General features: G+C 38.7%; 1 protein-coding gene across 1 annotated transcript in view; it reads right to left on the bottom strand.

Moving 5' to 3' along the window:
* Positions 1-395: 395 nt before the first annotated feature.
* Positions 396-24129, bottom strand: part of FREM2 (FRAS1 related extracellular matrix 2) — a 115640-nt gene continuing 91906 nt past the window's right edge. The window contains exons 15-24 of the mRNA XM_066313206.1: positions 23173-23304; positions 22245-22576; positions 12606-12798; positions 10304-10408; positions 9001-9128; positions 8778-8912; positions 4378-4504; positions 3995-4182; positions 2918-3064; positions 396-1242 (exon numbers count right to left, since the gene is read on the bottom strand). Coding sequence (XP_066169303.1) covers positions 730-1242; positions 2918-3064; positions 3995-4182; positions 4378-4504; positions 8778-8912; positions 9001-9128; positions 10304-10408; positions 12606-12798; positions 22245-22576; positions 23173-23304 — 2000 coding nt within the window. The 3' untranslated portion in view covers positions 396-729. The remainder of the gene's footprint in view (positions 1243-2917; positions 3065-3994; positions 4183-4377; positions 4505-8777; positions 8913-9000; positions 9129-10303; positions 10409-12605; positions 12799-22244; positions 22577-23172; positions 23305-24129) is intronic.

Here is a 24129-nt window from a genome sequence, read left to right as displayed (position 1 = left end):
TTTCTGGATTTGTTGCATTCTTTGGCTTTATATAAACATAAATAAAAAAAAAATCTCAGATTAAATAGATGAATAAGAATTTGAAGGAAAGAGTATGTATTGAATCCTGTGACATGCAACTGTTTATAATGCTATGCTGTATAATCTAGCTGTCTTTTGAAAAAGTTCAGTTACATAATAGCAAAAAAAAAAAAATCACTGGTACAGATTAAGTCAAAAACTTACAGGACGGAGGATCCATGCCTAAGGCATTCTATCACCTTTCAAACTATTTGTAGACATTGAGTTCTTTGTGAGAAACAGTACAAAATTTTACAGAAGAGTGTAAGGATCCCTCCTCTCAAGTATTATGTGTTTCTGAAGAAAGAGATCTCTCTTATTGCAGACAGGATATGTAGCACCTTTGTTCATCTTTTATTCTTTTGAAATGTCAGAAAATACAAGACCACAACAATAATCTCTCCCTTACAATGCAGTCCCTTGAATTGCTGCTTAAGATTAGTGCATGTTATAGGGACATCAGCATTTCCTTTCGTGCAAAGTGGGAGGTTCAGTTCAGCTTCTTCTGTTGTTGATAATCGAAGTAAAAGCTCAGTATAAAAATTTCAAGTACACCTAGAAACAAATGAACTCCGCATGAGTCACCATTATCTGCTTCTAAAAATGTGCAGTTCAAGAGTTTTTTTGAGGCACTGTGGCAACTCTGGCTTGAATACTGCGGTCTTGGAATCAGACTTCTGAGCTGTCATTGTTGTAATTATGTGGTAGCATCATTGGTTCGTTGCTGCCTGGCTCGTTTGTGCTTTCCTTCTTGTCAGAATTTTGCTTCCATTTCAGCAGCAAAACAATAATTGCAATTAAGCAGATGGCAAGGAAAATGGCAGCAGCTCCACCAATGATTGTGAGAATGCTGATTCCTGCACCTTGGTTATCCAGTTCCCTGGGGAGGACACCATTGAGTGCCACCTCCCTCTGAGGCCCCTGTCTCCTGCTGCTGCGATCCAGGGCTATGTGCTGTATGTTTGTTCCTCGGTTGTTCCCTGCTCCAATGTCTCTTGCAAGTTCTGGGGCCTGCTCAACTCCCCTCTTCTGCCTTCTCCATGTGGATGCTCCTGGGCTCCCAGCACTAAGGAGAGAGTGGTACTGCTGCTCCACGCTTCTTTTGCCAATCCCACGGTTGGCGTTCTCCTTGGAGCGCACGGTGTAGATTGTATGGACATACCACTCCCTGCCCAAAGAAACCTGGGAAGAAACATTTTTTTGTATTTAAACACACACATACTAGATCTGGGCAGCACTACATGTAGAGAAGACCAGCCTCTGTTCTGAGTGGAATGCCTGGACAAGCACTGTCAAAGTCATGCACAGATAACTCCTTACTATATGCCAGTGTGCACCAGAAGAGTTGTATTTTCTGCCAGAATTTTCAGAGGGTTTAGTCTCCATTCCTCTCCACAGTCAGACTCGGTGGCTACCAAGCGCAGACGAAGAATGCTATGGCCTCAACATGGTTTTGATACTATTAGTACCAAAAGTCACACAAAGTATCATTAGCTGTGGATGAGCACAGAAAAGGACCTTCCAAACCCAATCTACCAAGTGATTACACCCTGGCTTTAATCCCCTCTAAACATAAGAAAGCAATTTTTTACTGCAAGGATGGCTGAACATTGGAACAGGGAGTCTGTGGAGTCTCCTTCCATAGAGATGTTCAAAAGACAACTGCTCAAGGTCCAGATTAACCCGCTCTAGGTGAACCTGCTTTGAGCAGGGTTTCGGAACAGTCAATTTTCATGGGTCCCTGAACACTTCATCCACTCTCCATGGGTCTCTGCAATTGGAGTGTGAGATGATACTGTCTTCCTTCCATTTCTCTCATCCTTCCTGGATACATACCAGATTTGGCTTCCACAAAGTCCAGTAGGCATATCTAAATACTGTCCTAAAGCTATTGCCTGTTAATTTGAATGGTTGCAGCCCAGTTTTGTTATTTTGAAAAATAACACATTTTCTATTTTATTCTTGTTTTTCCAAGTATTTTTCAGGATATACTTTTGTTTCTTCATATTCTCATGTTTTTGACAAAAAGAGGACCCAAAATCATGGCATTGGAATCCATGGAAATAGATTCTTCACATAAAAAATGAGAATTCATTGTCCCAGGGGCAGATGTGAAACTCTTTTTATACTTTAAAGTAGGCCTTTTTGTTAAATACTCTACTGCTTACAGTGAGACCTTTACAGTGAGACCACTGAGGTGGCCAGGAGTAGAATCAAAGTCTCCTCCATATTTTTCCTACTAATTTACACACTTGAGCTTTGCATGCAGTTTTGCACTAGAGACAAGTAGTGAAGAGAGAGCCTTTTGGCTGGGTTATATAGATCAAAGGGCTGAATGCACGCAGCCAAATGATTATATATAATTAAAAAGTAGTTGCACCCCTTAGTTGTCAATTTTTATACTTTCCAGTGCTTCATACTGTGCAAGTTTGCAAGGAAAGAATTGTACAGAAAATGCTGAGTATCAACTTGATGTTGATTAAGTTCACTATAAATGCTTATGATTTTTAATTTTTTTGTCTTTGAGAAGTGAGATGGGAAGAAGTAAAACAATGCTGTGCAACAAAAATCTTACTAACTTCTTAAAAGAAATGTACAAGAACAATTTGCATGACTTCTGGTTAGCCTGTGGAATTATACAAGAGAAAAGCAAGAGTATCCCTACAGAAACACTTTAGTAAGTGTTCCAGATTTTATACCTAGAAGTTTCTAAGCATCTATAATTGTATTTGACTGCCACTGGAATCAGAACAAATCTTTCTGTTGGTTTCAATTTGATTCACAGTTAACAACAATACTTGTGCAAGTACTTCTTCCTTGGTTCAGTACTCTTGCTAATAAGATGCAGAAATCATACCTGAAACAGAGGAGTTGAGTCTACTTTAAATCCATCAGAGCCTGGCTGTTTGACTAATGGAATTGCTTCAGGATCATCTATTGCAAGTTTTGCATTAAAAAGTACATTTCCAAAGCTTGTGGCTTGTGTCTCTGGCTGAGCTTTGTCCTGCATGGGGGGGGAAAGGGTTTGTGAAATGCAGATTTATTTCTTTGAGGAAAAACAGTTTTAGTATTAACTTGCAATGTATAAATTGTGTAGTTTAAACATGCTATTTTATGCAGTCTAGAGAAATACTACTACAAGAGAAAAGACATGAGAATCAGTTGTGGTCCCATCTGACTTGCACTAACTTCTATTTAATCACTTACCTTTCTGGAATAAAAGGGGGAAACACTTTTAGAGTGTTAACACTTCAGAGAACAATCATAGCTACACTTCTTAAATAAAAAGATACATAAATGTGGTGTGAAATGAAAGTAAGAAGTCTATTTCTCAGTCTGAAGAAGCTACGTTTCATTTCATTAACAGTCATGTAAATTTGTTTAGCTTATTATATAATTACCTTACTTAAAGTTAACTCTAAAAGTCAGGCATCAAGTCTGTAGTTACCTCAGGTTACTCTACAGTTATTGTCAAGAAGAAAATTAGATCATCCAAGCCAACTTTAGAGGTATTTCTCTTTCCCTATGGACTACAGAGGCAATCTGGATGACTAACTTTACAGTATACACTAGATTTTGTGTGGCTAAATATGAAGCAAATTCCAATCCTTTACTTCACTTGCATGCCTTCTAAAATTCTCTCTATGGTCAGTGGATACAGACAATGCAGAGAAAAAGCATATTTTGGGATTCTAACTTAGGTCAAACTCTTAATGTAGACAGCTCCCAGAAAGATAAATAAAACCAGGAGGAAAAAAGGCAAGATACTGCCTCCATCAGTTCATGTTAGTTCATGTTCCTGGAGCTTGAGTCAAAAATTTGGTGCTTCTGAGAAGGTTTTAAACAGTTGGATTTTGGATAGAAGACAAGTTAGAAAAAAAAAAAAAAAGGAAAAAAAAATATATATGCATCCTCCCAGAATTAGAACACTTACCACAATCTTAAACCTGTACAGAAGGGATGGAGAATCAGCAAGGCACCCATATTCAGTGTTGGATGGATTATATTTGGGTACATATCCATCAGCTCCTGTGCACAGGAAAACCTTCTCGATGCTACAGTAGAAGGAATCACCCAAATTCTGCACTGGATCCACCATCACCCGACCATATATGACATCACCTATGAACAGTGCACACAATGCACATCCAGTTAGACTGGAACATTTAGCATAGCTCTGAAGCTGAGCTAATAAAGCCTTGTCAAGAAGCTTAGTGCAACAAGCACAAACCCTTACTCCTGTCTTGTTTTGACAGCAACAGGATCCTGATAGTGTAGAACACAAATTAAATGTGTATGATCTGTGCACAATTGTACCTTCTGAGAAAGCAACATCACTCTCTTGCCCAAAGCCCATCGAGCCATCAGACAGCCACAGTGTCTTTTTGGAGAGGAGGAACATCTGGGTGTTCAAGCTGAACTCAGCAGCCACTGGGTCACTGACCTAAAACCACAAAAGTATAAGGCTCTTCAACAAAACTTTTTAATGAAAAAAAAAATAGCATGATCTTAAACTCTTAAATCAAAGCATGAGCTTCTCCCAATGTACATCAGATGTCAGCTCTGCACATCTACATGCAATAATACAGTTTAACAAAAAGATCTGTTACTAGAAGCATATGTCTCTGTATTTTATATGCAAACAACCTTTGGATTATCCACATCTGTGATATGTGACAATATTCTAGGTTAGTTTCTTCCCACTACATTTTTCCAAATCCCAGCTAAGGAGGTGTCCAGGGCAACTTATGTGTGGGAGTAACTGGAGGAAAATTTTTCCCTCAATAACTTGTCTCTGACTCATCACAGCGTGTTTTCTCTATCCTGTTTTCATTCTTACACACAAGTGTCACCTCTGCTTCTGATCCACTATCAATATTTGAAAACACGCATTGCTGAGAATTTATTTGCAAGTACTAGTTCTTCTAATGTGCTGCAGGATTTATTAGATCATGCATGTGAAAATACACCAGACCATTTGAACATCTTTTTTATGCTAGTATTTATCATTAGATATTTGACACACTTATCTCTGGTTCCTCCTCAATTACATGAAAAGTATAAAATTAATCAATACTATCAGCGGCAGTTTTTCATGAGACCATAAAACAAAAGAGAGAAGGCAAACTGTAAAGGGACATGGCATAATAAAAGGGAAATTATACAGTGAATAGAAGTACTGGGGGAGCCTAAAGTTCAGAAGGATGAAAGGAAATGAGGAAACAATGTGGAAGACACATACATCCAAAAAAAAGAAAAAAGAACAAAAGGCCACTAAACAACAAAAAAAGAGAAGATAACATATATATGTATATTTGTGTATATATATGTATACTTGTGTGGACAGGAAGGAAAGAAAACAACAAAGAAAACATTCTTGCTGGCTCATGGACAAGGGTCCATTTCACAAGAAAATCCCAAAACTATGAAAGCAACAGGATCTGGAGAGAAGAATGTACAGCTCAAACCTTTTTATAAATGGAGCGCTACTCTTCAGAAAAAGGAGCCCTACTGTCATAACCTTTGCAAAGAAAAAGAAGAGAGATAAAAAATTCCATTCCCTTGGAATGCTTCTTTCTAAAAGCCTGGAAAACAGGCCATTGTAGTTCCATAAATACTTAATTAGCACAACTGTTTTCCAACTGTGTTATTTATGACAGTATTTTAAGCGTAATTATTTTCATGGACATTTGAGACAATTTATATAAGAGTTCTTAAAAAATAATCTGTGAGGATCTCCTGGGTGAGAAGAGTAACTGTCAATATTTTCTGCCTATTTGCCATGTCCATCAATTCTGCACTTGGACAAGGTGGGGACATTGCAAATCACCTATGGGATCAAAGCCCAAGTAATACTTGGTAGCTCAAGGAACAGAGCACTCTTGTAATTTGTCCATCCCAAGACAACAAGTATCCTGAGTATGGAAGGGCTCCTGTCAGGAAATAGCCATACACATTGAAAGAAAAGAGATGATGAAAGGATTCGGATAAAGAAAGCAAAGCTTGGAGGTTGAATACTGTTCATTTTCAGGGAATCCCAGAGTGAGACAGTGGTAATACAATCCTCACTAGAGTTCCAAGCTACCTGTTTCACTCCTCAGGGGCCATGGAGAGAGGAAAAAGGAGACATGCAGACGATTCATGTTAAAAAAGGAAATGTTGGAAACGTGGGGAAATACCAAATACATCTTATTCTTGATTCTTAAAATGGTTCCTCACTTGTGACCAGTGAAAACAATTGCAAAGGAAATTGCAAGAAAAAGTTTCCAAAGAAATGAAAATCTTCATATTAAAAAGCCCAAGAAGATAATTCAATATGGGAGCTGGAGCATTAAACTAAGAATTGGTGGACACAACTCTTGTCTTGCCTTATGATTTTATTGTTAGACTTTGCAGTCAAAAGTAATTCTGGTCCAGTTGTGGCCCCTACACTCACTGCTTTCTGGGAGTCACAGAGTGGTTTGGGTTGGAGGGCACATTTAAAGACCATCTTACTCAACCTCTCTGCCATGGGCAGGGACACCTTCCACTAGACCAGGTTGTTCAGAGCCTCATCCAGCCTGGCTTTGAACACTGTCAGGGATGGGGCATCCACAGCTTCTCTGGACAACCTGTCCAGTGCCTCACCACCCTCATTGCAAAAAATGTCTCTTCATCCAATCTAAACATACCCTCCTTCTTTCAGTTGCCCCTTATCCTGTCAATGCAGCCCTTGGTAAAAAGTCTGTCTTTCTTTACAAGCCTAGTAAGATGTTGGAAGGCCACATCAAGGTCTCCTTAGCTCTTTCTCTTCTTTAGGCTGAACAACCCCAAATCTCTCAGCCTTTCTTTGTAGGTGGAGGTGTTTCAGCCCTTTGACCATTTTTCTGGTCCTCCTCTGACCCCCTCTAACAGGCCCAGGTCTTTCTAGCACTGGGTGCCAGAGGACTGGATGCAGTGGGCCTGTGCATGGTATCAGGCATTCCCTAGCTTAAGAAACACCATCCTCCAGTCTCATCCTTCAGTACTTTTTTTTCTTATTTGTAAAAGAGTGGATACCAATGCTTATTCAGTTTTGCAGAATGACTAAAAAAATCTCAGTGGTAAAGTGCTAGATATTGCCGACAGAGCTTGTGCTATGGTACTGCTGCTTTTTTGGGACCTGCTTTGGGACACAGTGTTTCAATGTGTGATCAGATGGAAAAACTATCATGGGCCACAAAAAGTCCAAGGCCCTTTTATTACGAAAATCTCAAGAAAAAGAGCTGGTCTTGGTTTGAAAATTGTTGGTGATGAGGGTTTAGCTGGCCACAGTCTATGATGTTGTTGCAACTTTGCACCTTATGCACATTCTGAATTGATGTACCTGAAGCTTCCATGTACTGTATTATTAAAACTTTATCTGATAAAATAACCCCTACAGTTGTTTATTTATTCCAAGGCAGTTCTAATTCTTAGCCATTGCTTTTACTTGTAGGCTACTTCCAGGCAAAGGTTAGGTCTCTTCCTAGGTTTCTTTGCCCATTTTGCAATCATTTTTGCACATTTTTTGACCTTTCTTTGAAATATTAACATCTTATTGTTTATACTAGGATCAGGAACAAGTTGTAATTTAGCATAGATATTAATTGCTTTAGAGTCCCTAGGAGTAGATTAGAAATGCCAGACAAAGGCTGAAGTGCTGAACTAGTATAAATTCCCCTCACCCATTCCATTCAAACTTCTCCAAAATGTTGAAATGTGGTTAACTCAGAGAAGGCAGGTTTCACATCAGATCATGTATCATCCCTCTTCTTTGCCAGGACTTAATGCCCTATCAGGAATCATCTGTTCTCCCACAGGTGGCATAATGCCAAACGAAAGCATAAAGACTGCATACATTCCCTTGTGTACTCTGGCTAAGTCAACAGAAAAGTGATTGTGTACCCCTGACTAACATGGATTTATTCTGTAAAATGATTTAATACCATAATCTATACTATCAACGAGCATGAAACCACAGCCACACTGTTCCACTATTAGCTGTATTGGCTCCAAAAAACAGAAATTATATAACTTCCCCCTTACACATCCCAAGGTCACACTAGCCCTTTTGATAACCTGGAAAGCTGATGGTTTATGTTCTCCTAACTATCCAACATGACCTCCAGTTGTTGTTTTTTTTTAAACCAATGTTTTCTACAGCGGAATCCACTTCTTCATAAGTTGTTCACAGCTACAGAGCTTCCCAGCTAGGCTTTGAGAAAGGTATGCTGCCTGCCTGTTACCATATGTTCCCATTTGTTTTGGCCACTTTTGTGAGTTTTAAAGCTAAGCATTTCACCAGCGTTGCCTATCTACACCTCCTTCTACAGTAAGTAAATGAAGTTCTATCTTAGGACAGAATGAATCTTCCTTTGGAGGCTCCACTTTCAATACCAGAGACCTAACTCTGATTTTGTGTCAGATGAAAACCTTCTGATAATAGTTTTGTATTTTAGTAATTACCTGACAAAACTATTTACTACGAAAGTTAGCAAACAAACAAAAAAAGTAATTCCCAAATGTTACTATTGCGCCACAGTAACTCTCCCTAAACAAATGGTTATCTAGCAGGAGAGGAGTATGTGCTCTCCCATCAATTTAGGAATGCCTTGTTTATTAGCAGAAAATTCAGCTTCTAGTAGTCTTATTACAAGACCAACAAATGGGAATCAAATTAGAAAGGAAACATGATGAAGATGTCATTGGAACGGTACCTGCTGGAATCTGATGTCCAGATCAAACGTGATGGGCTCTCTGGGACTGCAGATGACAGGCAGGCTGTACTCCTGATGTGGGGCCGTGGTGCAGGCTATCAGCTTCACTGTGTACGTTCCAGAATAGTCTCGAACCTGGACACAAAGAGAGGGGGAGATGCACACCCACATCCCAACCACCAGGCTGGGGCAGCAGGGGGCTTAGTGAGGGCTGAGGTTTTACCGCAAAGTCCGAAACAAAACTCCACTGCTGGGCTGGCAGGTTGTAGGTTGGCTCGCTCCGGATGAGGCTGAGGCTAAAAGTGAGGCCTGGGTGGTCAGCTGACATAACCATGGAAGTCAAAGATGAAGCTAGAAACATGCCAAAGAGACAGGTTTGTCACCCTTAGTGTTTCATTGCAAACTCTCAGAGCCTGAAAAACATTCCCAATAATTCATTAACATAATGCCATAGCTGACGTTAATACCTTCACAGGGCACTGGGTTTTATTAACTGAAACTAAAATCAATTACTGCCAATTCAGCTGGGTCTCCTTGATTCTCGTTTAAGTGCCTATTCAGCAGCTGCTTTTGGGCTACACAACGAGAACTGTATGAAGAATAAATTTAAGAGACAGTCAAAATTGTAAGAGTAGAGTAGCAGAAATCTATAACCCCTCCTGCTTTAAACTTGGAATGTCAGCCCAGGGAAACACAACATAATTTCTCTTAGTAATTGAATGCTTCTGTCTCCACCTTATAAGCAAACCCAAACACACTAGAGGACAGCTGAGAAAAAAAATAGAAGCACGATGAAGGCGTTTTATGGGTTAAAAACATTTGAGTTAAACTAAAAGAGATTTCCTATTTTTTTCCTCTTCTCACTGTTGTTCAGCAGATTTAATTTAGTTAGATATTCTTTTCCATGGCTGGCATTCATGCTCAGATTTATGTCTGTAGACAGAATCTACAGAGTCTTACACCTGTAATTATTCTGAATAAAGGCACTGGGGTGGGTTTAAACAGATTAAATTGCAGGAACAGGTCCTCAGCAACGACTAATTGAATGCCCGTGAGAGCGTTATATTAACAAAGTGATACAATGCCCACACAAGACTTTTTCCTGCTCTCTGAAAAAGGTATAAATAACCTAGAAAAGCTTCAAGTTAGAAAAGAAATTTTAATGCTAAGTACCCAGGGCAATATAAGTAAACAGTAATTATAACTATGGGGTTAAAAACATATATCTATAGATCTCTGATGGACACAATGGTGTAGGACTTCATCTATCAGGCTCCTGGTCAAGTGGAACTATTTGCCTTCCATCAGATTAATGTATATTTCAACAAGTTTGACAACCTGAATACAGCCATCAATGAAAAGTAAGGAATCTAAAATAGAGGAAAAATCTGTATCTGAGGAGCACAGTATATAGAAAAAAGTCAGCCATTAGAAGCAGAAATAGGAAAAAACAAAAAAGAATATTATCAAATTTGTGGAGGGTGTCTTTATTTCTGTAGTACTGCAAAGGGGTAGGTTACACTTACCAGGATGGGACATAACAAACAGACCATGGAACCGGGCCTCAGTCTTGAAGTTGACAACCAAGCGCCCCTCCTCACTGATGCGCATGCTGGTGGGGAACAGGGAGCCTGCCAGCAAAACCAAACAGGTGTTTGGTGACAAAGAAATCACACTCCTGTGAAACACCAGGCCCACTCTTTCATCTACCCTTGCCGTGTCACATTTCTGGGGGGGCCCGCTGGTACTTTTTGGGTTGACTCCAAATTCTTCTCAAACAAGAATTTACATAGCGAGGCCTTGAGTTTTCAGGACGTGATTCCAAAGCATATAGAGAACTTCCCTGCAAAGTCATACTTTTACATGTTACCATGGACCCACACAGCTGGTCTAGTAGGCTGAGGAAAATCCACACAGCACTCTGTGCTTGGGTTCAGGCAGCATGGTCAGCTGCCAGGGTGTTCTGCAGAAGGAAGACTTTTGTTTTCACCAGGTATTCAAGCTGACTCCTACCAATGAAAGCTGCTTCAGAGATACCCTTTATCAGCACCTCCCTGCCTGCTGCGCCAAGGCAGCAACTATCAGCCTTAGCTGGAGCAGCTGGTTGTGACTTCCACAGCAATCTGCTCTAGGGTGCTACAGTTTGTGAAACTCCTTTTCACAGGCTTTGCATTGCTGGACATTTTTGGCATGAGTTTGGCACAAAACAGGCCTTACATATTCTAATTTCAGATTACAAGACCTTGTTTACACATCAGAAGTGGTTTACTTCTGTAGCTTGCAGCCAAGACCCTTTTTCTCTGGAGTTCTGCAAAGCTTTAGAGTTCAGACATTTCTTCCAGTACTCCCTTACAAACAGCCAGTGATGTACCACCATTCTGCTTGCCAGGAAAAAGATGGAAACAGGAATGTCCCTCCATGAATGTGCTGGAAATCTAACACACCAGTGTGAATGTATGCCACCTGTACAAAATTATCTGTACCAATCATATTTCTTTGTACAATAGAAATAACTATATATGCATATATGAACTAGGGCTTTAGAAAACCCTGACTGCTTTACAGTGTTACTTAGGATTTATGTAGGGCAATTATAAGAATTGAGAGGTATGGAAAGAAACTGGAAACCAGTTAACCCCTCCCTGCCAGAAAAACAATGGCTATAAAAATACTACCCAAATGAGACTGGGATATGTTGGGGGTTATTTTGTACTAGTTGTTTTCAAAGGGAACTGACAATGTTCAGCACCTCCAAAGACGTGGCCATCAGCTTCTTAAACAGAGAAGTAAAGAAATTAAAGACGGGAAATTGTGGCACAGATGCACCACTTAACTGCTGAGACAGAGGATTAGATCTGGTTGTTATTTGGCGACTAGCACATCACATGATTTGTGGCATGTGGCTTATTCTTTAGGCATGGCATGACATGCTTCATTCTTCATGCACTGCAGGTTCCCCTTTGCTGCTCCTCATTTCCTGCTCTTAACATAAGGACAGAAATGGCATAGCAATGACTTCTGTAGTTCATATACAGAGTTAGCAGAAGCAAAAAGTGATTTTAAGTTCCCAGGAGTCCTGAAACTGTGTATGTACATAATTACAGCTGGTACTGTATTCTACCTTAGGTTGGGAGAGATAGGAACCACCTGAAGTGTAATGCTGGGAAATAGTAAGTAAATTTGCATAAAATGAACAATGCAGCACACAGGTGTAACTATATATTTTAATCTTGCACGTACATCTGTATGTCACTATTTTTAAAAATTAAATTATTGGTTTTAAAAGATAAATTCTGCACTGATAGATTTTGACTTGTTGACTACTAGCTACACTCACAAACATTTACTGATTGTATCCAACATATTGTAGAATGTCTCAGAGTTTACTACTCTCACACAGAGGAGAGTACTAGCCCCCATTACACAGCTCTGTTTCTTTGGAATGTTTCATAATGTTTTCAAAATATCAAAAGTTTCTGAAACTGGCCATTCATAGTGAGAAAAAAATGGTATCACAGAAAATCTTCAACACATCTTGTGTGCTAACAATTTGGTTACATAATGTACCCTAAAGTTCTGAGTAGATATAAAATTTTTAAATTTTGTGCATGTATTTCAAATATAACAATTGTCTTTCTTTGCAGTAAAAGAGCTGATGTAAACTTTACTTGATTTTCAGAAACACTCCAGCAGACACCTGTGAGTGCTCAGAAATGACAGACTACAGTTGATAATACATGAAAATTTCATTTTTTTTTCTATCCTACTGTAGCAAACAATACTCTTATAACAGAGCACGAGTTCTACGCCAAGAAACTCAACACCCACCTTGCAGCTCTGCTTCAGGTGGGCTGCCGATCCCATCCTTCCACAGGATGGCAGTGTCATACACAAAAGTCAGCCGGAGCTCTGACTGCAGGTCGAAATGCTGCCAGCCTCCGATGCCCACAGGAGAGTGGAAAACGTAAGAGACGTACAAAGGGACCCTCAGCGTGACATAGGACTGCACTAGGTTGAGAACCTATAAAAACCGGGATTGTATATTAGGGATGGTGACCATGAATGGCAGCATCGCACAGGTAAGCCGAATGCAAGAGAAAGGGAAGACAGAACTTGAAATAAATACTGTGACTCAATCAAATTCTCTCTCTTTGTAAATTACAGGTGAAGTGCAAAACCACGTTTCAGTACTTTTCAGCTGAGCTTACATCAGTTCAAGTTTCATCTTCATACTCCAAACCGATACAACACAATTCACTCAATTTTGACTCATCATTTTTTGTCAGTTTTTTTTCAAGTACATAAACAACACAGCTACAAATGAAGGCTTTAGAAATCTTTCAAATATGCATTTGCATTTGCTCTGTGGTTATGCTTTAACCAACTCTTTTGCTTACATTCTTGTTACTATCAACTAAGAAACTCTTCTGGAAGATGCTGCAACTGCTCAGATGTCATTGCAGGACTGAGTCCTTATACTCAATCACCTCTGGAACTCTTTCTTCCTTTGTGCATGGATAATAGCTAACATGCTGCATGCAAACACAGAAATCATAGTGTTCCTCACTGTCTGGAGGAGCTAAAACTAATAAGCAAGCTGATATGGATTTAAAAATAGAGCCTTTATTTATTGTACCAAACAAATGTAATTGTCAAAGAATTACATATTCTTTATATATATTTTTATGAAAAAAGACATGAAAAACAGTGTCAGTAAACTGTCACCTCTTCAGATAGCTCTGACATGATACACGGATCTAAGCCTGTCTGAAGAGACTTCGCATTTATGTTTGGTTACAAATACTTAATCACTTACATATCTCTGACTAGAAATGTGCAATCCAGATCCTTTTAGACCTGGATTTTCTTAGAAACACATGGGAGGAAAGACACTGAGATCATCTCCCTGTGGGAAACTTTTCAAAGTCATAAAAGCTGCTGAATTCTCATTTAGTTTCAGCAGAAATTCCATATATAAATTTGCACATCTGAATATTTTCTTCACAAACCTCTAAAGAGTGTTTTGCACTGTCAAAAATCCCCAGCATTCAAGGAAGTTTACAAGCTGGGTTCAACCAGCAGCAAGTCAAGGGGCCGAATGACCATCACCTTATAGCTGCTTTACACTTTGAAATGCCTGACAGAACTTTTACTAATATAATGTAACCACAAATTTACTGCTTGCACTAACTAAATACTTTGACCTAATTAAGAACTTCATTAAGGTAAATGTTCATAGTTGCCACAATTCACTTTCACATAGGACTCCCCTTGATCTGCACTCTGTGCTACTAAAATGTTTTTGACCTATATTGTTTGACTCATTCCATAATACGTGCTAGCATTTAGACAGTAGTCATTCATTTGGAAACACAGTGTCACAGAATCAAAGAATTTTAGGGGTGGAAAGAATCTCAGGAGATCACCCAGTCCAGCCCACCTGCCAAGTCAGGGTCACCTAAAGTATGTAATACAGGAGCATGTCCGGTGGGTTTTGAATGTCTCTAGAAAGGGAGATGCCATGATCTCACTGGGCAGCCTGTTCCAGTGCTCTGCCACCCTCTAAGTTCTTACTCATGTTGTAGTGGAATGCTTTTTGCTTTAGTGTATGGCCATTGCTCATTGTCCTGTCACTGGGCACCACTGGAAAGAGTCTGGCACCACTGAAAAATAAAACACTAATGCAGACTGGTAGGTAAGATGCTACAGTTGTAGATTATATTAATACTTTGTTGGTTTTACATGAACAAAATCAAGAACGTCTATTTGGAATAGTTGGAATAGAAAAAAAAAGTTTTCTCTATATATTAGATGACCAAATTAAGTTAGACAAAAATATTATTTAGTACCATTTATGTTGCAAGTTTATCTTTGGGATACCTGAATGAGTATCTGAGCAATTATTTTGAACACAGATTCACTAAATTGTTCCGAATAACAACATGATATTCTCATTTCTGTTAAAAAACTATAGCGATGATGAAGCTCTCAAATGTCTTACGGTTTGCCGTTGATTCAGGGGTAACCCCAAACATTTTTCATTCCTTGGAGCAGTATCAAGGATTGAATTAAGAAATTTGATTGTACAACAAATGTGTTACTAATGTAAGGTCATCCCAGACAAACTGTTTTGGCTTTTCTCTGTATGTTTTTGTTCTGTATCTGTATGCTGTACAGTAAGAATTAGACATTGAAACCAAAGATCTGAAATCATAAGGAAGAGACAAAAGTATGTGGAAGAGGATTTAATACATGTCCATTATTTTCTTAAATAGAAGCATACATAATGCTTCATGATAAAGTAGAGGACTGGAATATCAAAGTGAGAATTTAATGACCTTGAGGATTAGAACAATAGTAGCGAGATGAAATCTTATAGCTTAAAGTATGAGGTAATAGAAACCAGTCACAGGGATTTCTCTAGAAATGAAAGACATTCATTAGATACAATGGAGGGAAAAGAAATGTTGTTATGTGAGTTGATCACATCATAACTATGACCTTCCTACCCTCTCCATGTGCTATGATCCTAAGATAAACTGAGGAATGGGGTGGAAATTAGAAGCATGCATGCCATTATACAGAGCACTAGTGAGAGCTTATCTGGAACAGCTTTGATCATCCATGCTTGAAAAAGTCTAATTTGCATTGTAGACTGCAGAAAAAGAAATCAACATAATCAGAAGAATGGCAAAACTATCTGATGAGAAGAGCCTAAAATACCCATGCTGTAGAGCTCAGTGCAACAAAGGCTAAAAGGGAGTAAGAATGCTGTCTATATACATCAGGAAACTAAGTGCAGAGAAGGGCCACTGATGCTGAAAGATAATGCTGACACGGGAACAAATGGGCATAAGATAGCCATGACAAACAGAGACAAGAAATCAGAAGTTTCCAGCCCTCGGTGTGGTGACATTCTACAAGACTAGTGAGGCCATGAAATCCTGTTAGGTTTTAGATTAAGGTGGAATGAACATTATATAAACATAAGGCAGAGCCTTGGATAGGATGATCCACAAAACTCCTTCTAGCTCACACTGAGCTAAAAAACCACCCCTTACTACAAAGCTTTTCTTGGCTTTCAATGTATCATTGGCTCTTCATGTGTACTGTACCTAAAGCAGTCTACTAATGAGGTTTTTAAGCCACATTTCAGGGTTTTCTTGCCTCCATTTGATGGGACCATGGTGTTAAGAGAGCTCAGCTTATTTGTACTGGTCAAAATCTACTAGCAGGATCCCTTCTAGGGCAAGTCTGCCAAAGGAACACTGCTCCTTTGACATATTACCACTGCTCTGGGGAGAAATTTGAAATCTCTCCATTTCTAGGACAATAGAATTTAAAAGCTTCTTCCCTTTTAATAAAAATTGAAAGAGGTGTCTGGGCATCAGAGCTCCTTGCCTCAGCCTGGGATTTTATTTGTGTAGTCATGTGCTTCCATCAGTATTACTGCCCTGTCGTCTGATTCATGACATAGACAGCAGAGGAAGGATTTCTTGCTAAAAGCTTATTGAGTTTTTAGGCACACACATCCTTCTACAAGCACTCATGGATTTGCAGGTCTGGAGGCAAACCTACAACAATGATAGTCAGAGAGTTACTGAATAAATAATTCTCTCTAACAGTAAATGAAAACTTTTAAGACCCTCTCATTCCTACAAGGGGTAACTGACTCTTCTGTAGGCAGGAGAGAAAAATCTCAAGAAATTGTATATAAATGGATCTTTTTGATATAGTAAAAGTAAAATAAAGAGGGGGTCAACTGCAGAGGAAAGCTGTGTCAAAGCGAGCAGACACTGCCCTGCCCCCCAAATGAATCGATGGAATGTGTTACACAGATGGAGGAGTTTGACTTCTCCAGCCCTCCTAATAATGCTGTTTAGACAAACATGAGAAAACATTCTTTCCATTGAGTTATCTTTCTTTTCCAGCACTGCATGCAAAGCCTATTGGGAGCAGCCAGCTGTTCATTTTATATCTCAATGTGACACTCATGAAGCCAAAAGGGTAACTTACAGCTGTGTAAGTGTAGGATCAGCTCAACTGCTGTGGAGAGACAGGACAGGTGCATTATGTATCCATGCATCCTATGCACAGGAGATTTTATTAATTACACTGACAAAATTACATTCAGTAACATTGATTTTAAACAACAATAAGTGGGTGTAATTTTTAGTCTTTTGATACCAGGAGAGAAATATAGACTACAGCTACACCCCAGAACTGGGGAAATTGTATCTCATAATGCATGACAATTCCAGGTTTGGAGAACCTGAGAAGACAGAAGACAAAAACTGTTCCAAAGTGGGAACAGACTCTTATAGATAATATCTGGAAAAATTTAGATTAAACATCATCAAACAGTGCACCTCAAAATTCACATGTGTGAGAGAAGAACAGTATACTGGACATTGATCTAGGATGTAGAACTTCATGCTATTTTTTTGTAAGATAAATTATCACAGATCATAAAGTCTGGTTTAGAATACTGACTATTCCCATTTAAGACTTAGAAAGTATTAATGGGAGTTTCTATAAGAGTTTTTCTTTTCTTCCCCTTTCAGATGCAATCTGTCAAACTTCATTAAGTAAAATACACAATTATTCTGAGAATCTGTCAAGCAACAATTTAGAATATTTACAATAATAAAATATTTTCAATAAAGGGTCTGTGGCATGGACTCTGTTCTACATTTATAGTGTGCTTTATTTAGCTGGCTTACATTTCCAGAGGGCAGAGCTTGTCAGTGTATGTGTGTGTGTACATTGATAGTACTGATAAGATTAAAATTATACATTAAAAAAAACACAAGTTCATGTTTTATTTTGTATATCTCAATGATACAGGCTTTACATGAAAATTGTATTTTTATTCTCCAAATTACCCTAAGTCACATTTTCTATTGGATTTACTTGTTATGTCTGTGAATTTGAGTCGCACAAGCTTAACAATGTTATCAATTAACAGTTTACACAATGTCAGTATGGCAAAACTAAGATTTGGCCCTGAGAAGACACCCAGACAGGTAGGTCACAGGTGAGATGCCAAGCAGGTTTGTTTAAAGAAGTCTGAATGGAGAAGAGAATGCAATACACCCCTGAAATGCCAGTCCCTTGAAAAAATTTAACCTCTGGCTTTGTTACAGAAAGTGCATTCACTTTACAGTTGTTTTTTTTTTTTTTTTTTTTTTTTTTCTTTACAGCTTGCTAAATGCACGTGTTTGCAGCCAGAGAAAAACTATGTCTTTTAGTGAGGTTTCATGTCAAGGAAACATGAGTTGTAAAGTTTTCTTAAACTTGACTGGGGTTACCAAAATGAATACAAAAATCTGAAAACAGACATTTCTGTCTGTTTGGATTTTACAACATCTAGTGAGATTTCCAGAATAGGTGAGTTTTCATCTTACAGTATGATTTTGGTAAAACTAGTTCAAATAAATCTGGAAAATTACTGTTTCTGTGTAATAAAAACCCTCTGCAAGTTGCCTCGCAAAAGGTGAAGCAGTACATTAGTGATTTTAAAACCTGTTTGCAGACAGGTTTTTGAAATGCTCAGTGCCATAACATGTGAAGCATAAATGTGAACTGAACAAATTGGAAGAAAGACATTGTCAGTTTGAGCCAAAAATAACTGGTTTTTGAAGAGAAAAAGTGAACTGCTCTGTTATACTCCATGACCATAGTTTCAAGGTGTAAAGCTATACATTCAAGTATTTTAAGACATGTTCTTCACCTTCTTGTTCCTATAAAAGACTTGGTTAACGAGCTGTTGTTAATAAAATTAGTTAGAATGGTAATTTCCTTGCTTCCCTATTCCGTTTGGCAATGGACTGGAACTATGGAAAGCAACATCCATATATAGAGACTTGGCCAGAACCACACAGAAACCTTCAGATGCCCAACCGCCTGGCTATAGCAAACAGTTTATAACAGTAGGAAATGAGGTCAAATGATACTTCACACTCCATGAAATAAGTGTAGGTCACTATTTCAATGTACACTTCATTAAAGTACGGTCACTTGCTTGGTTTTCACTGCCTCATTTTTTCACTTCTTTCATGAATATCTGTCATTGTTTTAGAACCTGTGTTATGAGAATGTGAGATGTCTGTAGTTCTTGACTCTTGTAATGTCCCCAATGAAATAAAGCCCAAGCTTTAGTAGCTACTTGAAAGTACCAGAAGACTGCCCTCAAATAGGTGATTTCCTCTTTTTTAAAGGCCTGTACATATCCAAATGTAGACACTGAATTTTAGACTGTGACTGCAGGTTGTCCTAAAGGTAACTGCTAATCATCAAAGCTGACCTTAACTTTAACAAGGACAGAACTCTAATCCAAATTAATTAGCTCAATTTAAAGAGGAGCAGGTCTTTAATTTTAAGCAGAAGTTCTTTAAACTGCACATCTAAGTCCATGTTTAGATATGTAAGTGCCTGGTTTTTCAGTTGTGGGCAGACCCCAGGAACAAACCGTCAAGCTGTACACTGAAAGGAGGGCTGCATCTAGCTCACACAGGGTTTGCTCATGCACAGAATAATTGAGAGAGTGGGTCACAATCAAAAGGCCTCAAAGGGAAAAAAAAAAAAAAAAAAAGAAAAAAGAAAACTACGACATTCTCTGTATGTATTATGACAGTTCATGAGTTCATGGGAACTGGCTAAGACAGCTGCAGCCTTCAGCAAACACTAGGAGCTGTGCCAGAAGTGCACCAGCTGCAGGTCTCCTACCTCACTTCTTGCTTACTTAAAAGTTCATCTTCTCCCCCTACCATAGCAGGAGCTCCCATAAAGTAAAGGTCCACATCATTTAAGATATTGCCAGTTCTTGGTGTGAAATCTCTCTGTCTGAATCACCATGGCTGTCTTTGTTTGACCATACAGGTACTGGAGAACTAGAATCAAGAAACAGAATTTTGAGCCTCAAGATACAGCAAAAGTATCTGGTAAATTCAAGATATTAAATTTGTAGTGGTAGCAGGATATGGTAAGAGTGTTTTTGTTATTTATCTGTTTTGTCTGTATAATAGAATTTAGGCTTCCTTTGTCTTCTAAAAAAATGGTGAAAACCATAGCTGCCAGCTTTCCTCTCACAGAAGAGGATTATTAATTGTTCACTGAAGGAGAAGAAAACAACAATGGTGACAACCACAGAGATAGGGCACTGACTGCCTCCCCTCTCAGCTGGAGGGGGTCATGTGAAGATAAAGACCAAACCTGGAGAAGAATTTAAATGGAGGTGGGGAAAACAGAGGGCAGTGAAGCGCGTACTGGCTGTGGAGCAATGCTTCACCGCTAGAAGTAATTCAGCTTGATATTTCACTTAACACACTGTAACCTTTTTCCATAACCTAGAAGGCACTAAAGAGTGACTTCAGATGCAGTTTCATGGCTCTCACAGCTCATGTTTTGTCTGTGCTCTCTCTCTGCTTGTAAATGAGAGAGCTTACATAAACTACATAATACCTCTGAAACCTAAGCAAAGTACAGCTCTCTTCTCTGACAACACTGCCACTTATGCATGTCCTCCAAAACTGAATATACAGGTTCTTCCAATTTACTAAAACATTGGAATAGTACTTATTTCTTCCTCTCTTTATATGAACATAGACATAAATAACAAGGTTTTGTTTAGATACATATTTGTCTAAAGCAGCTATTTAGCCTTTTGTCTAAAGGACACAGAAGTATTTAAAATGGAAAGGATTCATACCAGGTCTTCCTTCCTTTTCACTGAGGGAGAAGTGGCTTGCCTAGTTAGAAATGCTTCAAGTTATGTTTATGGTTGTGTTGTCTGGGAAATAAGAATATATGGTTGCATATTGCCTGGGCATAAGGAGATAGTCAAAGAATGATGAGTCAAAGAAATGAAATCATTCTAAGAATAGTGAAGACGGCTGTCATTTTTATCTTGTGGGAATGTGTAAGGTTTACATCCCACACTTGGATGCCTTCCCCTTCCCTCTGACAGGTTCATAGATCTTGTGGAATGCACCTGTAGGAGGATTTGCTTTCAGCAGAGGCCAAGCCCAAGCACAGCATGGACAGTGAGCTTCCAACACGAAGGCAGAGACCTTGAACTGGTCTCTGCAACAGACAAGGAACCAGAACTGATGACAAAGCACTGAGATGCATATCCATCAAGGCCTTTGTATCTGAGACAGAAGACAGAAGGTCCATTTTGTTCTCATCTTCTGATTTAGAGTATACAATCTCTAGTTAAGAGGGACACAATGTTAGGAAGTTAACCATATGCTGAAGATATCCTGGTGCAATTTCTTGTCCAGCAAATTGACTGTCTGATTACCTCTGAACACCCATGGAGTAAGGTAGGACTTTGGGCATGTAATTATAAAAAAATCAAAACAAACAAAAAAACAATTTATCTGATTAGATATCTCCATGTCCATAAGTGACTACCCTTTTAGTAGTAAATTAGCCCTGTTGTTGCATGTGCTTGTATGTTTCTGTGGGCAATGACACACTTTCTATATCTACTTTTTGCCATTTGAAAATAAAAAAAAAGAATTTGTGCAATTAAGTCTACTGAGGTCTCATAGAAGATGGATTCCCAGCAAAATGTCAAAAGAGCAGAGAAATTATGGCCATTTCACGAAGTAGGCTCATTCTTTTCATGGTAGTTCAACAAGGAATGATAGTGTACCAGGAAAGTGAGTTAACTGTGGATAGACTTCTCTGATATGAGTCCTTCTTCCAGCCTGTAGGATTGTTCCCCAAATATATTTTTCTGTATATAAACTTCAAAGTTACAACCACTATACTCCAGAGCCTGAGTGGGATCAGACAGGCTTAGACAGTAATTACACAGGGAAGACCCAGGGAATAATCTCACTGCCACTTCTCCACAAAAAATCCTGCACCCTTTTCCTTCAACATTACTATGCATTTCCAGAAATTATTTTCCAAAGTACACCTGGAGTTCTCTCCAATATCCTGCTTTTAACTCCCTAACCAGTTTCACATCTCTTTTCTTTAGCCATTCCATATTGGCAGCATTTTTTGCTTCCTGAACAAGTAATTTTCTGCTGGGTAATGCGAGAGCACTGTGGTGTCTGCACTGATGTGTCATCCAGTGAAAAAGGGATCAGCAAAGCCAAGCTGCTGATAGGACACCGGAGTCAATTGTTATCAGCAAGAGGTCTCTCCACAATGTTTTAAAACTGCTTTTTAAGACATACCACAACAAATATTTAATAGCCCAGTGCTATCTATGTGCTAAAAGCAATTTTTCAGAAGGCTTTCATTTTAAGAAAATACTAAGTTGCCTCACTATACAGTAAAAAAGGGATTGGTTTACCCCAAAATACCCCAGAACTGTACTGGGAGAAAATCATCATAACAAATTTCATTCAGAACAAATTATTCTCTTATTTCTATTAGCACAGATGCATTATAAGGGAAACATTTTATTACAAGAATGCAGTACAAAATCCAGTTGCAGCTCCATACCTGTCCATCTGTACCAATGGTGCCTCCACAGTCTGTGAGGAGCTCGGACATGTCATAGTAGCTAATGAACTCCCACAGGCAGGCTTCCAGGTTCAGGTTGCGGTAGAAGCGCAGGGTATTGAGGCCTCTGATTGCCGGGCTGTACTGATAGGGAATGGTCTCTCCAATCACATCTGGATTCTTGGTAGCATCAGTTAAGAAACCATGGTGGGTCTTTACTTCCGTGTAATCCAACAGGTTGGAGCACTTATGGTTTCCAACTCTAGTTCCATCAGGGCTAAGGGTCAGCTCAAAGTTGGAGAGCTCTCTCGTAGAAATAACAGGCAGCATGCCTAAAAACATTAATTTATAGCACTATCACTACATGTCAGTTGTCAGAGCTGCTTAATTTAGACAGACTTTGTCAAACACTAAGCATGTCAGCAGTGCTTTTGTATTTTGTACTTACAGCAATTACCATACCTTAGAATTCAAAGAAAGTTGATATGCTAAGTATGTATGAGAATTCTACCCAAAATAACTGTCTGTATACTATAAAAAAGATGAATAAAATGTTTCTAAACCTATTAATATTTAAATATATTAATATACAAAGTATTATTAAATAAAAAATTGTGTGAATAGTAATTAAATGGTATATTTCTAAGCACCTCAAAGGAATTTTACAAAGGTTAGGTCTAGCTCAATTTATGTAAATTATGCAGTTAATCTGAAAATTATATTCTTCACTCAGAGAATATGTATCAATACAGTATTCTATGCACCTTGTTGCAAACTGCACTTAATCATTCATAGCATTTTCCTTTGGCCCTACAGTTAAAAGATTACATTATTAACTTGTCTATGCAAAATAACCTGGCCAATAAAGGAGCTCAAATAACAGCGTATTGTATAAGTTTTCCAAACTCCACAGCTGATTGTCTCATACCATCAATATGTGGCATTGTGACTGTCAGTTTGATGAGGTTGGTATAGTCAGGATCTTCTGGGCCAGTGTAACGTAGTTTGGCAGAGAATGGCTCTGCTCCAACTACTCCTGATATACGAGGCTGACAAAGACCTAATGGAAAAAAGAGAAAGCAACCTTATTTATGACCATAGGAAACAATCTATTCTTTCCCTTGCACTATTTTACATGTACTTTTCTTCCATAGTACAGGCATCCAAAACAACGAGAATTTTCTTGAATGACAGGTAAACAGTTTGAGAAGCATGTTCCAGAGGTTTCAACTGTGCAAAAGAGGATTCAAACAGAAATGATTACTTGATCAACAGGATCACATTTTCAGAACAAGATGATGATATTGCATCAGTGTCTTTTCAGTTGCATGTGTCAACCTTACTCACAAAGCCAGTGCCAAATGCCATACTTTCTTACAGAGGTCTTCATAGGCATATGTTTTAATTCCTCTCACCATCCTAAGTTTTATGGAAGATACCTGACCAGTGTTGTTGGTTTTGGCACTGGATTGGAGTATGCAGTGATATGCCCACACAGAAATTCATGAGTCTTCTGATCCACTAGTAACAAAAGTGTAGTTAGAAAGATTGTGTCATAGGATATCTAGAAATATTCTGCTTACAATAGAGCCACCTCCAAAGCTGGATCAAGTTGCTTAAGGCCTTGTTAATTTGAATTTTGAATTTCTCCAAGAAAGGAGAATGTGTAATTTATTTTGGTAATCCTTTCCAGTGTTAGTTCAATGTGTTCCAGTATTAGTCCAAGTCTGTAGGACCAGAAAAATAGGTTTGCAATCATATGATCCGAGATATGCAACTTCTAGTTGCATAGTGCAATGTAGAAATGTTTGCGTTCTGGTCACTTTACCATGTGATGGCCAAAGGATTACAAGGTACTCTAAGTAAGAAACAAGCAGATGCTGAA

This window comes from Sylvia atricapilla, chromosome 2, assembly GCF_009819655.1.
Source record: "Sylvia atricapilla isolate bSylAtr1 chromosome 2, bSylAtr1.pri, whole genome shotgun sequence".
NCBI classification, from domain to species: Eukaryota; Metazoa; Chordata; class Aves; order Passeriformes; family Sylviidae; genus Sylvia; species Sylvia atricapilla.
The sequence above is the reverse complement of the archived record's forward strand: the minus strand, read 5'-3'. Positions and strand labels throughout refer to the sequence as shown.